The sequence below is a fragment of the Physeter macrocephalus genome, unplaced genomic scaffold (assembly GCF_002837175.3).
Source record: "Physeter macrocephalus isolate SW-GA unplaced genomic scaffold, ASM283717v5 random_2002, whole genome shotgun sequence".
In the NCBI taxonomy this organism is placed as follows: Eukaryota; Metazoa; Chordata; class Mammalia; order Artiodactyla; family Physeteridae; genus Physeter; species Physeter macrocephalus.
Window position 1 is genome coordinate 1 of NW_021147288.1, and position 15,270 is coordinate 15,270.

The 15,270-nt window shown below is 50.4% G+C and overlaps 1 protein-coding gene across 1 annotated transcript; it reads left to right on the top strand.

The window, feature by feature from the left end:
* Positions 1-386: 386 nt before the first annotated feature.
* On the top strand, positions 387-14,665 carry LOC114485634 (D-3-phosphoglycerate dehydrogenase-like; the record flags this gene model as incomplete). The annotated part of the gene is made up of 7 exons (XM_028487426.1): positions 387-402; positions 1,033-1,153; positions 3,952-4,006; positions 4,095-4,193; positions 13,050-13,182; positions 13,714-13,862; positions 14,600-14,665. Coding segments are annotated over exons 1-7 (639 nt in total), but the record flags the coding sequence as incomplete, so codon positions are not given.
* Between the last annotated feature and the right edge of the window lie 605 nt (positions 14,666-15,270).

Genomic DNA, 15,270 nt, shown 5'->3' on the forward strand with positions numbered 1-15,270 from the left:
TTTGGGTAGAGAGATGAGTGTGTTTCTCGAATGGAGGTCCCTCCGCAGGAAAACAGAAAGCCAGGGCAAAGGGGTTTTCTTCCAGCCCTGCGGTTAGGGCAGGAGTACATCACAGAACCCAGGGCAGTGGCGTGGTGTTAGGGGCTTTCACTAAGAACAGGTAAGTTCAAAATGTTGGCGAGAATGTGGAGAGAAGGGAACCCTCGTACACTGTTGGTGGGAGTGTAAATTGGTGCAGCCACTGTGGAGAACAGTTGGAGGTTCCTCAAAAAACTAAAAAAAGAACTACCACACGACCCAGCAATTTCACTCCTGGGTATATATCCAAAAAAACCAAAAATGCTAATTCAAAAAGATAGGTGCACGCCAACGTTCATAGCAGCGTTATGTACAACTGCCAAGGTATGGAAGCAACCTGAGTATCCATCGACAGATGAATGGATAAAAAAGATGTTTTATATATATATATATATAAATAACGGAATACTACTCAGACATGAAAGGAATGAAATTTTGCCATTTGTAGCCACATGGATGGTTTTAGAAGGCATTATGCTAAGTGAAATAAGTCGGACATAGAAAGACAAATGCTGTATGTTATCACTTACATGTGGAATCTAAAAGATACAGCAAACTAGTGAATATAACAAAAAAGAAACAGATTCACAGATATAGAGAACAATCTAGTGGCTCCCAGTGGGGAGAGGGAAGGGGGGAGGGGCAACACAGGGGTAGGGGGTTAAGAGGTACAAACTATTAGGTATAAAATAAGCTGTAAGGATATACTGTACAATGCAGGGAATATGGCCAATATTTTATAATAAATATAAATGGAGTGTAACTTTTAAAAATTGTGAATCACTATATTGTACACCTATAACTTATATAATATTATACATCAACTATACTTCAATTTTTTAAAAAGTAAAAAAAAAACCCCATAAAACTAAACAAAACAAACAAAAAGAACGGGTAAGCTTATGGAGCAGGAGAGAGAACACAGCATGCGCTAGAGTCTTTCCACTGGGACAGGAGTGGGAATCCTGGGTCTGGCTGACCGATGTCCCACATCTTTTTCCATCTTTAGCACCCCCAGTGGGAACAGCCTGAGCGCTGCGGAGCTCACCTGTGGGATGATCATGTGCCTGGCCAGGTAAGTCCCTGACTTCTGAGCAGAGTCACTCTCTGTGGTCTGTCAATTATTATGACTCTCTAAGCAAACTGACCCCGAGAAACTTAGAAACGCTTCAGCTTGGTGACATGCAGGCTGCTAAGAACCTTCAAGGCCGCCAGTCCTCAACTGAACATTCATTACACAGGTTCTGGCACACCAAGGTCAAGTGCCTTCTCAGGTTGTTTGCAAACACACAGGATGTGCATGAATCTTACTGTGTTGGGTGGTAAAATGACTGTATGAACACTGCTGTTGAACAGGCGGTGGGTCAGTGGGAAGGGTACGGAACCAGTGGGAGGGCGGGAAGATGCTCTGGGCCCCTTCGCAGATCCGTGGATCCTTAAACCAAGGAACCCAGGCAGCCAGGAACCCTCACATCACTACTCAGGCCTGAAACCTTCTGTGGCTGAGAAATGATTATTTTCCCTTCTCAAGACCTGTTCTCCCTGCTGGGAGAGGATCTGGGGGAGTTCACCTTTGTTCTAACTCTTCCCCAAGATTTCTACCTGAGATCTTAGGTATTCACTGATATTCACTGGTCAGTGAAGAGGAGAGGAGGTTGGAGAAAGGGAGGAACAGGGAGACTTGCACAGCAGAAGGGACCCAGCCCGGAAGGGGTCCCTAAGCTGACTGTCTGGATCTCCTGGAACATCTGGAGAAGTGTTGAGGCCTGATGCCCTGGTGACACTTGTGCCATTAAATTCAGTGGTATTTTTTTTTTGGTTTTTTGGGGGGTGAGGGAGCGATCCCAGCGCAGCTTTCTAATTCTCTCACTTTTTTTCTGGAGGTGGTGTTTCCCTTGCGAGTCAGGATTAATCTTCCTCCTATTCCAAGACCAGCTTCACTTAAAGGAGTAGGCAAAGTGGTATGACTTAGGGGAAGCACCCTGTCGCCAGCCACTCATCATGACCTCACTCATCATCAAAACCAAGAAAGAAGCACCCTATGAGAAGGAATCACCAGTCTCTCATAACCCCTGTCGCTGGTTTAATCAGACCGCTTTCCCAGCAGGGCAGCGGTAGAGGGGGTGGGAAGTGTGCACGGTAAAGTTGAGAGCATTGGGCAATGTGGGTGGAGAGCAGGCCTGAATGGGCCTCACGGTGGGGGACTTTGAACAGATTTTGCCTGTTCCTGAGGTGCTGGAGAAGAACAAGGACACGGAAAGAAAGAGAGGAGAACACAACAAATGTAGATTTCACTGTTCTGCCTGCTTTATTTTCTCTTGTAAGTCAGGCCGGCCTCCATATAATTCTTGGGAGGTCCCTTGCCCATGTCATGGTCCTCCCCAACTGGCCTGGTGAGGATCCCGAAATGTTGAAACCTGGGGAGGCACCACAGCCAGCTGGGTGGAGCACCCAGAGGGAGGGTGTGAGGGTCTCCTGTGCTCCGTGGTGCTGCACGCACACCTCTTAGATGGCACCTTGCAGTCAGGTGGGCAGAGGTCGGGAGGCCAGATCTGGGGGCTCTGTCTCATTCGGTCAGAGGCATCTGATCTGGCTGGCTTTGCTGAGGAGGGAGCACTTCCTTAAGGCAAGTCATTGTCCTAAATGACATTCCTGAAATGAGGCCCCATGGGCCAGAGCAGCGAGATGGAGCTTCTTCCATGAACTTGTTAGGTAAGCTTTGCTGAGTTTACCCGTGAGTTCGTGGGACTCTGATCGTAGAACCGATTCCCATCAACCTCACCCTCAGATGGAAGTCTGTGTCCTGGTAACATGTAGACAGGAAAGAATGCTTTGTATAAGAAGTCAGTGAAGTGGAAATACAGGAACAGTTATCTTGGAATCTCTTCTTTCTCACACACACAGACATGCACACACCTCTGAATTTTGTGGCTGGCAGGAACGCCTGCATTTGAATACTAAGGAGGCTAACTGGTGGGGATGTCTTCCTTGGCTTTGAATTGATTACGCTACTTCTTGTTGAGTGATGCTGGGCAAGGTATTTAACCCCCAGTGGCCACACCCCACCCCCATGCAGTTGTCAGCATTAAATGAGCTGATGTTTAAACATTGTTTCTTGTCTCTTCCTTTCTAGCTTCTGGAGAAGCCTGGAGGGCCATATCCCACATGACACATCTTGCCCTCTGACCTCTCACATTGCCCTAACTTCCTTTGTCCTCTCCAGAAAACACATAGAGACTCAGACCTCCATGTTGACCAATAGGAGGAGATAAGCTGTGGAGTGTGTGTGTGTGTGTGTGTGTGTGTGTGTGTGTGTGTGTGTGTGGTGAGGTTGTGTGGATGTTGGAAGTGTCTGGACTACACCACCCGCCCACCCCAGTCTAGCCTAACTCTCAAGGGAGAATAAGTATTCAGCTGTCCCTTGATACAGCGGAAGATGTTGTAGGTTATGGCTCTGGATGGAATAGGAAAATGGAAATTCTTGAATTTCTGGAACATTTGATGTTATCAAAATCCACCAATACCCCATTTCATGATCCCTACAAACCCTGGAGGATTAGCTATTGCTTTTTACATGCCCAGAGTCACTCAGGCTGATACTCCAGCTGCTGAGATGGACTCAGAACCTCCTCCCAAACACCTAGCTGGAGACAAATCCCAGGGCTCCAAGTCAGGTCTTGCCAAGGGTCTCCCCCCGCTACCCTCCCTTGACCGTCCTTGGTGTTTCTGAACCTAAGCCCCCCAGACCCAGCTTGAGCTTGGTTCCCTGGGGGGATGCCCTGCAGAAGTAGTGTCTGTACAGCCCTCACATTGCGCCTCCTTCCTGGGCTGGCAGGGTCTGGGTGGGCCCGCTGACTTTGTCTGTCCTTGCAGGCAGATTCCCCAGGCGACGGCTTCCATGAAGGACGGCAAATGGGAGCGGAAGAAGGTGAGCAGCCGGCCTTGCCTCACCCCACCTGGCTGGGTGCCCGAGGTCCACCCTGGGTGCTGACTTCTGCTTCTTCGCCTGTTTGCAGTTCATGGGAACAGAGCTGAATGGAAAGATCCTAGGAATTCTTGGGCTGGGCAGAATTGGGAGAGAGGTGGCCACCCGGATGCAGTCCTTTGGGATGAAGGTAAGAGGTCACCAGACCACTTTGATGTGGGGCTTCCCATAGCAATTTTGGAGGAGGCAGCTTTGCTTGAGAGAAGCTAAAGGCTTTGCCCTAGGAGGGCCTGACCCCCCCTTTAGGGCCCCTGAGTGAATGGGTGGCAAAGCCAGGGAGGGAGGGAACATTGGCCTGCTGATCTAGACCCTTGAATTCAACATCTGGGAATGCTTGGTGGAGGTCCTTCAGCTCTGGGGTGAGTAATTGCCTCGAGTCCCCATGGAGCTGAGAGGGGTCTTGTATCCTGCCCTTCCTTTCCTCCCCTTCTGCGAGGGCCTCCTTGTTTTGCTGCTTCTGTCTTCTGTGATAATTCAGAAAACAGGAGCAAATTTATAACCTTAAAACAGAGCAATTGTCCATCCGTCTTCTAGCTCCCCTCCATGGTCCAGAAGAGATTGAAAGGTGCTTGCCTATACGCTGTGAAATGATCGTGGAGCCCACGGTGGCCAGGAGACCTCACACATCTCTCAGAAATCATTCCTGACCCCCCGCCGCCCACCAGGGCTCTCCCTTATCCTATGCTGGGAGCTCAGTAGTTCTTCTGGTTGAGGGAGGGTTGTCATCAGTAGCAGTGCCACCCCCAGCCCCCGGGGCCAATCCAGGAGACCTTGCCGAGGCGGGAGGCCATTCAGCCAAGAGAGGAAGCCCACAGGACTGCCCAGGTGGGCCAGAGAGGTGTGGCAGCTGGGTCGGCTGGTGGCCGTCTCCATGTTTCCCGTGACTGTTGAGGGAAGGCTTGTGGGTTCAAACTGCAGCCAGGAAAACTTTAGTTAAACATTAAGGAAAATGGTTTTGAAAATCAGATCATTTCAGTTCTAGAAAAATTTACATAGAGCTGCTGTGGAATTGTCCCTTTTTCCCTTTCTCCTTCCTTTCTGTATGTCCCTCTCACCCTTACTGGGTTAGAAGAGACTTTATAGATTGACTCTTAATTTTATGTCGACCTCTGGAGTTTGTAAGTTTTCGCTAAGGGCTCGCAGTAAATGGACGATGGACAAGAACCAGGTGGGCATCCCATTGTACCACAATCCACATCTTCTCTCCCCTGCCTCTCCTTCCCACCCTATTAATTGAAGTCAGCCAGACATCGTTTTCCCCCCCCGCCCCCCACCCCGGGGACATTTTTCTGGCTCCCTGTGAGAGGTGGGTGTGGCCCAGCAGGATCCATCGATCATGGAAACAAACCAAAGCCCCGTCCTTTGTGCAGGGGTGGTTGTGCAGGGGTGGTGAGGTGCCATAAGCCACAGGGGGCACTTTCTCCTTTTTCCTCATTTGTGAGGGATCAAGGTAAAGGTTCAGCTCATGAAAAATTCTGATCATCTAAAAGCAGGGTTCAGGCTGAAGTAAAACTCGGGGCACGGGTAACCAAACAGGTGAGCGTTTCATTGATGATGCAGTGACTTTGGGATGGTTGCCAGGCCCAGCAGCCACTCTGTCACGTGCACTCCCCTTCAGCACGGTGCCACAGCACACCAGGCTCTTCTAGCTCAGGAACACTCATGGTCAAGGACTTGGGACTTTGGCAGTGACTTAAGTCAGACAAGAAGTCCCACCTCATGTCTTGAATAATTGAAGTGATGGATAAGATAAGCTTGTCTCTTCCTTTGGCACCACTCAGCTACTTAACCGCCGCCAGGGCTGCTTCCTAGAGGCACAGAAGGATGTAGGACCTTGAGCGTCAACAGCGGAGGTGACTGACAGGGCCCAGCTCAGAGATGCCTAGAGCCTGCTTATGAGTGTTAATCTGGGGCTCTGGCATAACACTCACCACATGCCCACATGTTTTATTCCCAGCATGGTTTTGAGGATGTGGGTGCCTTTTTTGTGTTGCCGCATGTAGCTGCTTCGCTGGGGGTTTCTTCTGTCCAGATGTCTCTGGAGGGTTACTCTAGACTGTCTTGCTTCTGGGACATGCTCTTTGAAAACCCGAAACACACCTTGGGATATCCCCCCAACCCCAGCCCCTCAAGAGCAGCCTGGCTCTGGTCCTTTCCCACTGGCCCAAGTGGTGTCTCTTCGTGCTCAGCTGCTCACTTTGACCCAGCTCCTTAACATGTTTCCAGGTCCCAACACGTTCTTAATCTCATCTCAGGGCAGCAGATCACTGACCTGCGTCATCTGAACCTTGGTTCATGTTCAAGCAGTTGTGGAGAGCAAGATTTTCTAAAGGGCAAGGAAGGAAGATTCTTGAACAAATTGTAAAAGAGATGATTTATCAGCATCCAAACAGGACGCTGTCTGATTAGCGTTTACGAAACACAGGTTGTTTCAAACTAGTCTTGGTCTCTCTTTGGAAATCAGTATTAAACTGGTAATGCCATGGGACTCCTTAGATGTCATATATATTGACTATTTAAAATTATATTGTATTAATGTAATAAGTCAGTGCATTCTCATAAAAACTGAAATATAGATAAAGGTCTCCTAGATGACCATACCAATCAGAGTTTCCTCACAGGTAACGTCAGTTTGATCTGTGTCATCTCAGATTTTTTCCATGCATTTATATGGAATGCATACAGTTCTATGCCTATAGAGGAATTCTACTTCTAGAGAGAATGGAATATTGTGCATGTTGTTAAGATAAAAACGTATGTCTTGGAATAAATAGATTTACCATATTTTAAAACTGTTGCATGGAATTCCTTTGTAGGGATAAATTGCTTTTATTTGGCTATTCCTTCAGTGATGGACATTTAGATTGTTTGCAGATGTGGACTTTAGCAAGTGTTGGTGAGGTCTTTCATGATACCCTTGGGGTTAAGATGGGGACCGTGAGCGTGGTGCTAAGGGTTTAGTAACTGGTTGAAAGATGGATCCGACTCAGTCTGTAGGGAGATTGTACAGGATGGTGCAGGGCTCTGCCTTGTCCACCATTCTCCTCAACAGCCTGGATGATGTGTCATTTGTGGATGACAGGAAGCAGGGAGAAAAGTAGTTAATACTTAAAAGTGCAGAATCAGGTCCTAAAAGACATTCAAAGTCTAGAATAGTTGGGCACTCTAATAGAAACTTTGTTTGGGATACATCAGTGCCCTACATATGAGCCTCCAGAGCAACTAGACTTGGGTGTAGAGGTGAGTATAAAAGGCTTTTTCTAGGGGAGGAGGCCTTTGTTTGACAACAGTGCAGTGTGGTTAACAGTGAGTGATATGATTGATAGAAAAGTTTATGTGACTTTTGGCAGCATTAAAAGAAGTATGACATTCAGAGCAAGGGAGGTGACATTCTTCATGCTGTGTACTGATCAGCCCCTGTGTGAGTATTTGAGCAGTCAAAGACCCCAAGTTCTGGGAGACTGTGAAAGCCTTGGAGACAGAGGGTGATGGTGAGGGAGCTCATGTCTGTGTTTCCTAAGAAAGGGCTGAAGGCACTGGGGTCACTGAGCCCATCAAGACTTGGGAGTCATAGTGGAGGCCTTCAAATAGCTAAATAGAAGTCCTATAGAAGAGTCACGCTCTCTAAGAAGTAGATCCAGGGAGGACCACTAGGTGTAAGCTGGAGGGGCAGAGCTACAGAGCTGGCCCCCAATGGAATGAACGGTCTCAGGAGAGAGTGAGTCCCGCATCTCTGCAGATATACCTGCAAGATCGGATAACCACTTGGCCAGCATGTGAAGAGGGGGTGTGAACATAGACGCAGATGCCCTGTGAGCCCTGATGTCTGTGAACATCCATCATCCCAATGGGCTACCACTTTCTTTAAACTGTGAAATGGTCCTGGCAGTGAGTTTACCATGTGGTCCTAGGCAATGGTGTCAAATTATTAAGGACTGGGTTTGTTACAGTAACTTGGGAGAACAGCCTAATTAAAGACATAGAGTGGACCAGTAGTCATAGGGGACACTTTGAGTAGTTCTGGCTGGGCTGGCTCGGGCAAAACAGCAAAGCTTGTAAAGGTTATCTTTATCATCCTCTTCTCTCCTGGCACCTGGGGTCTTATCCTGTTCCTGATCTGTCACCAGGCTGTTAATCACTAATTAGGCTGCTAATGGACAACTATTATCTGACCCTCTCTAAGGTATCAGGATTTAAACTATCCGAAACTACTCTTCGGATAGTTTCATTTTGTTACAAGGAAAATGTTTTGGTGAAAAGTGTGTGCAAAAAAAAAAGCGTAACAGATGAAATCATGGTTTTCCCCGTTTTTCCAACATGCCCAGGGAAAATGTCCTCCCTAAGCAAACTGGACTGTGAAAGCGGGAAACCATTCATGGCTTTCTCTTGTGTGACTGAACAGGCATCAAAACAGATGGACGGTTTTCATTTTCACCAATACTAAAAAGTGTAGCTGATGCAGGACCTCTGTCTACCATTCTTGCTCCAAGTGACAACAGTACCTGCTCTTCTAGGGTCATGGAACTCCTCCAGACTGGGGAAGTCTCAGCTCCTATATTATGAGCCCCAGTATCACTGATCCTACTTGGCCTCATTTTGAGTTTATACTTCAACATAATACTTTCAGATATATGGTGGTTGGGTGAAAACTATTTCCCTGGTAAAACTGTTACTTTTATAAATGTGTAGAATAAAAGCTATTAAATAGTTAAAAAAAAAAAAAGGTCTCCCCTTCATATCACAGGAGCTATAAGGAGAGACCTTCTTGGGCTCAGATACTGGGGGTGGACCACCCCTTTCTCTTCCTTTCTTTGTGACTGTCTGGTCACTTAAGGAAGGGGGAGATTAGCCAGGCGGGGATCGTTGGGGGAAGAGCTCAATTATGCCAGCACAGGCCTAGAAGGAGCCCTGGTTTCCACCTTAGAGCAGCTGCTGTCTTTGCTTTGAGCCACAGGTGCAGATGTGGGTTTCAGGATAATTCTGGCAGCCTGCAGCCTGCTGGTGTTCTGAATCATTTGGGTCTTACACTCTGTAATGTTCTTTCTGCTTGAAACTTTTTTCTCAATAGTGTTGCTGGATAACAGGTCATAACTCTGGAGGCTCAACTCATTCAAGCTGGCCTGTCCCCAAGAATGAGTCAACAGGCCCCAGCCAGCCAGGGCCTGAGCCTGCACTTTCTTTTCAGGGTTTTCTGTGAGGAGCAGACCAGCATCTCTTAACAGTTTCTTTGTGGCCAGTGTTGTGATGAGTCTGACGTTAGCCCAGAGGGATGGACGTTGAACCCAAGGCACCAGTTGTCACCGATTCTTTTAGGTCCTGCTAATATTTACTGAGATCTGCTGTGTTAGATACTGTGCTTTTACAATGACCCTCTGGGGTCAATATTATTACCCCAGTTTTACAGATAAGGAAACTGAGGCCCAGGGAGGTTATGTGATACGCTCAAGATAACAGGACGAGTAAGGGGTGGAGTCCAGCTCAGACTCTGGGCCTCCTGAGCTCCAGTCTGGTGTTCTTTGCCCCACTCCACCACCGCCGTCTTTATTCCTGATCCCTGCTGGTTAATCAGTCCCTGCCCTGTGTCCCTGCGCTCAGCCATTCGCAGGACAGGCAGCTGCCATCTCAGTCTGGTATCTGGAATTCCTAGTGCCCTAGAGCGGTGATTTTCAAATATTTTCAGATATAGAATAAGGACCTGGGGTATGGGCCCAGAAAGAGAGCAGGTGGTGGGGCTCTGGGCCTTTGCCTCTGCACCTTTGAATTGATCTGCTTTTATACTGAGTTTCTGTGTAAGCCTTCATCGTGTTGGGGGAGAGCACCAACGCTAAGCCCGAAGATTGGCTCTGGGGTAGAGAGAGGACATGACCGTTAGGCTCCCCTGTTGGAGCCCCTTTACCTTGAAGGCCTCCTTGCCCTCCTCCGTCCACGGTCAGCCAGGCACCGGGAACAGCCTGCTCAGCCTCCCAAGGCTGCCTCCTAGCACGGCAGCTAGGAGGTCACCCTGGAGCACCGCTTGAAAAGCTAGGGTTCCCCTGCTGCCTCCACATCAGGAGTCCTGGGATGGGGTGAGGGGGGGGGCACCCCTTTATGCAGCTCCCCAAGGCTCCTCTCTAGAAATAATAGATGTGTGTAACCGTGAGTGCCCTGACTTCTGCACATGAGGACATCTGACCTATCCAGGATACATTAGGACCCGACTCGGGATTGGTCTCCCGGACCTGATATCACCCTTTTTATCTCTGGCAACGGGGTCCCCTGATATAAGAACCCCGGCCCTTAGTTGAGTTCAGCTCCTGTCCGCCCTGGGTATTTTGAGTGAAAAATGAGAACAGGGTAGAATTCTTCCCCTGCAGTGGTCTGCAGATGAAGGAGGTCCTGTTTCTCTGTGAAAGAAAGCTGAGTCGGGGCCTGCTGACCGCTGTGGCAGATGCTTATCCCTCCTCTTCCCCCCACCCCACGCCGTCCACTTCCCTTTAGCCCCAGGCAGCTGCAGTGGAGGCACTGGGCCAGGCTTGGCCTGCAGGACTCTTCCTCCTGGCAGCCCCATGCTGCTTCTTGGCTCCTAGGAGGCCAGAGCCAATAGAGTTGTGTGAACCCCCTCCGTCGGGCTTGGCTGTGTGACCTCCGTTGGTGTCCCTGTCCTCTTCCTGCTCCACATGAGGAAAAGTACATCTGGCTTAGAAATGAACGGGGCTGTTGTTCCAACCAGCCTCAGAGCCCACGGACAAAGAAGACTTGTGAGAACAAGGGCAGGATCCTCTCCCCACAAGAAACGAGGAGGTTACATCTGGGGGAATGGCCGTGTGGGGCTGAGGTGGTCCCGAGCTCAAGATCCTATGGGGCGTCGGGGAGGCAGCCTCTTTCTCCCAAACCTCTGCCGGAGGTCGGAGTGGGGCCCACCTGGCGTTTTTTGTCCCACAAGGCTGATGATGAAAAATGTGATCCAAAAGTGACACCTCGTTCATAACCGTTTTCAGTTTCTTCTCTAGGAGTGCTGACTTGATATAGCAATCTTCTGCGCCATTATTTTCTAAAATAACTTGTGTATTTCCCTAATTTCAAAAGAAATTCATGATCAGCGGGGGAAAGTTAAACGAGCGTAGGAAAGCATAAAGGAGAAAAATTAATCCTACCACCTAGAGATGACCACTGTTGAAGTTCTTTCTGTTTGTTTTTGTTTAATCCTGGGCCAACTCGGAACATTTTCTCAGGGCTAAGGGAGCTTTCTTTTCATGGAATGTTGAATTGTTGGAAGTCAGAGCAGGGGGTGACTTGGAAATCATCCACCTGCTTCTGTACGTAGAGTTGAGGACCCAGGTCCGGAGGCACTGACTTGCACCTTGACACACAGTCGACAGTGACTGAGGCAGGACTCAGGTCCAGCTCCTGGTTCGCTGGTTCAGAGGCCGTATCCTGGGTCCTGCCAGCCTGCCCAGCTGAGTCGGCTGTCCGGCCTTCTTGAGGACATCCGTGCCTTTGAGACATGGACCAAGCCCATGGAGAGAGCCCTGGGAAGGCTTCCTGGGCAGACCAGGCAGAAAGTGGGTAGGTCTTTGCTGTTGCAAGAGGTGGATGCTTCTCACCTGGTTGCACATGCATCCCTGCTGCTTGTGCTGCCTTGGCAACCTTTAAAGCATTGTCCCTGCTGAGAGGTGTGTGGCTGACACCCAAGATTCCTTCTGATGTGGGAGAGATGTTTTCATCTCATTCTACTCCTGTTTTCTCAGGTGGGGCTGTGGGCTGCTCACTCCACCCCTGATTAGAGGGCAGGCATTAGGAGTGCAGGCCCTGGAGTCAGAACACTTGTGTCCCAGCTCTACCACTTGCTACTCTTATGACCTTGGCGAAATCATTTAACCTCCGCCTTAGTTTCCTCGTATGTAAAACAGGGAAATAATAGTACCTAAGGAGGTTTGAGACGCATAGTGAATGCTAAAGATGTTTGCCCTTATCATCTATGAGTCTGTGTCCTTTCTTCCTTCTCCTGAGCTTTGTCTTCTCCAACTTTCCCTCTTCCTACCCATATGTGATGACCTTTAGCTGATTTCATAGGGTTGATGAAGTTTACACCCCCGAGTTTCTTGTCTGTCCCCATCTCCCAGGAGTCAAACTTCCCTCCCTCTCCGCAGCCTCAGGGAGGTCCCTCTGCTTTGGGGGCCCACCCCCTCCCCCGCCAGCCCAGACCAGGCTTCTTTCTGGGTCCTCCCCACCCATGGTGCCTTTATGTCTCACTTTCCTCCTCTTGATGTCCTTCCCCACCCCAGTCAAACCTGCCTTGTTGAAAGGATTTGTCGTTAGTCATGTATACCTCTCTGCGCAATTAGTCACCAAGTTATGCCTTCCAAAACGAGATGCACTTTAAGTCTGGTTAAAAGAAACTTCAAGAGAGGGGACCGTACTCTCCCTGCTGGCGTCAGCACTGGTGTCTCACCCTCTTCCCCTGTGGCGAGGCCCGTCTCCTTGGTAACCTGCTCAGCACCAGCACTGCTCTCCTCCCTCATCTCTTCCTCACTCTGTTGAAGTGGGCGGTGCACCTGCCTCTGTCTTCTGGCCTGTGGGGCCTCCGGCTACAGCCAGCTTCTCCCCCGTTTCCCTCGTGCCCTCCGACCGCGTCACCGCTTCCCGCAGGATCGTCCCGCCTCACGTGGGCTCCCCAATTTCCAAGGGCGTCTGAGCTCCACTGGTCCAACCGCACACCAGCTGTTCCTGCACCCATTTGTGGTTCAGAGCTTGGAGGTGGGCGAACCTGCCTTTGAACTCTGGTGCCGCCCCCTCCGGTGTGTAATCTCCACTTCCTTCAGCTCTAATGAAGGAAGAAGAATAGTGGCAACCTGGTTGTATTGTCGTGAGAGGTAGACAGGTGTTGGGGAAGGCTTAACTGTAGTGCGGGGCATAGGGTCAGTGCTCCATAAATGGTTGCCATGACTAATCATACCAGTGCTAATAATTAACAGTGACACTTACTCTCCCTCTCTGACTTCCCCAGACCATAGGGTATGACCCCATCATTTCGCCAGAGGTCTCGGCCTCCTTTGGTGTGCAGCAGGTGCCCTTGGAGGAGATCTGGCCTCTCTGTGACTTTATCACGGTGCACACACCTCTCCTGCCTTCCACCACAGGTAGGTGTGCCCCTACCTTGTAGGTCGGCCACAGAAGCCACAGACCAGATAAGGGTGGGCCCTCAGTCTGGCCTTTCCGCCTATGCTGAGGACCAGCTGTGGCGGTGGCCCATCCAGATCCTGTGAGCATGGAGCATGGTGATGTTTTGTTACACGGCCTTGCATCAGACCGAGGAGGGGTGAGTTAGCTGGAAATGCACAGGGTCTGGGTGGGCTGGGTCAACGTGTAGGACCAGTGACCCCATGAGTACTTCCTGGGACCACTGCAGGAAGCAACTAATATCTCGGGGATATTTGAGATGTTTCTAAACTGAGTCTGGTCCAAATCCATGACAAGGACTCCTGCCCCAGAGCATCTGAGAAGGGAGCAGTGAGACCAGAAAGACCGTGGGCCCCCAGAAAGGAGGTGTGTGGGGAAGAGCTGGTGGGAGGAAGAGAGCGCCTTTGGAGCTGGTGAGGTTGCCAGGGCAGCGGGGAGAGCACGGGGATCCCCACACCAGTGCCGCAGGAAAGCTCCTCCCTCCGTTCCAGGCCTGCTGAACGACAGCACCTTTGCCCAGTGCAAGAAGGGGGTGCGTGTGGTGAACTGTGCTCGCGGAGGGATTGTGGACGAAGGCGCCCTGCTCCGGGCCCTGCAGTCGGGTCGGTGTGCTGGAGCCGCGCTGGACGTTTTCACAGAGGTGAGTGCCTGCCAGTGTCGGTGGGGAGGGGAGACCAGAGCAGAGGCACTTGGGCTGCAAGCCCAGCTGTGCAAAGACCTTGAGCTTCCTGTCTCTAGCGGGAGAAATGGTGTCGCCGAAAGTAACACGTCTGTGGTTTGAGGAGCCCAGTGCAGAGCCTGGTACAGAGGCAGCCGTTGCTGTCTTCTGCAAAGCTCAGAGTTTATATAGGACCCATTCCTGGGCTCGGGCGCCTGGACGGCTACCCTGTTGATAAGTTCAGAGGAAGACAGAGCAGCAGATCAGTTCTGAGGCGGAGGATTTGGGACAGGCAGAGAGGGGTTGAAGGTATTGATACAGATCTCTGGTGAAATAAATCCTACTGCCAAGAAGACATTCCACCCAGTGTCTGTTGGCTTTCCTCTCCCTTCCCCTCTTCCCACAGAGGGAAGGAAGCGGAGGATACTGGTTAGACGTGTTCCCCTGGTCCCAGAGGCTGCTGTCCCTAGGTCTCTGTGCAGGAGCAGAGATGTAGCATCTGCTCACCCACTGCCCCCATCCTGCCCTCACACCCCATAGCATTTCCACTTGAATCCTGTCCACCTCTCTTAAAAATCCCACCTCAGCATCGGAGATCGGGGGAAAAACACGGGCTTTGGATTAGGCAGTGGGGGTTTGCTGGTTACCAGCTTTGTGGCCTTGGCAAGACCCTGGCCCTCTGACCCCCTGTAGCACTCAGTGTCTATTCCCTGCCCCAGGGCACAGCATGCCTTAGGTTTGTGGTCCTGGTCATCTCCCTCAGCTACATCGTCAGCTCCTTGAAGGCAAGGGTGTGCCTGACCCTTGTTTATATCGCCGTCTCCCTGACACAGCACCTTCCCCCTGCTCTCTTTGGCCTCCCCATGGCACTTACTACTCTGCGGCTGGCACTCACAGACCTATGTGGCCAAATCCCATGGGAGCCGATAGAGTCCTGGGGAGAATGACCAGAAGAGAGGAGGCCTAAGTAACATGTCCAAGGCCCCTACATTGTGCCCGGCAAGCAGAAGGGGTGGAAGGGGCACTGGAGGGTGGGGTAGGGGTGGCCAGGTGGGCCGCCTGTCCTGGTGAGAGCCAGGATGCAACACCCGTGCGGAATGCCCACAAAGAGCCTGCCTCTGTGCTAAGAGCTGACAGTCAGTGCTGAGGGGTGGACTGGAGTTGGGGCAGGGGGTAGAGGGGAAAAACCAATATCAGCTATAACAGCTACCACTGGTTGAGAACCTCCTTTATTACTGCATAATCTCCATAATAGTGTTAGGAGATAGGTAGTAGTAACCCATTTTATAGATAGGGAAACTGAGGCTCAGAGAGATGGAGATTTGCCCAAAAGCACATAGGTAGTAAATGGGGGAGCTGAGATTGGAATCCGGTCTACAACTCTGTCTAC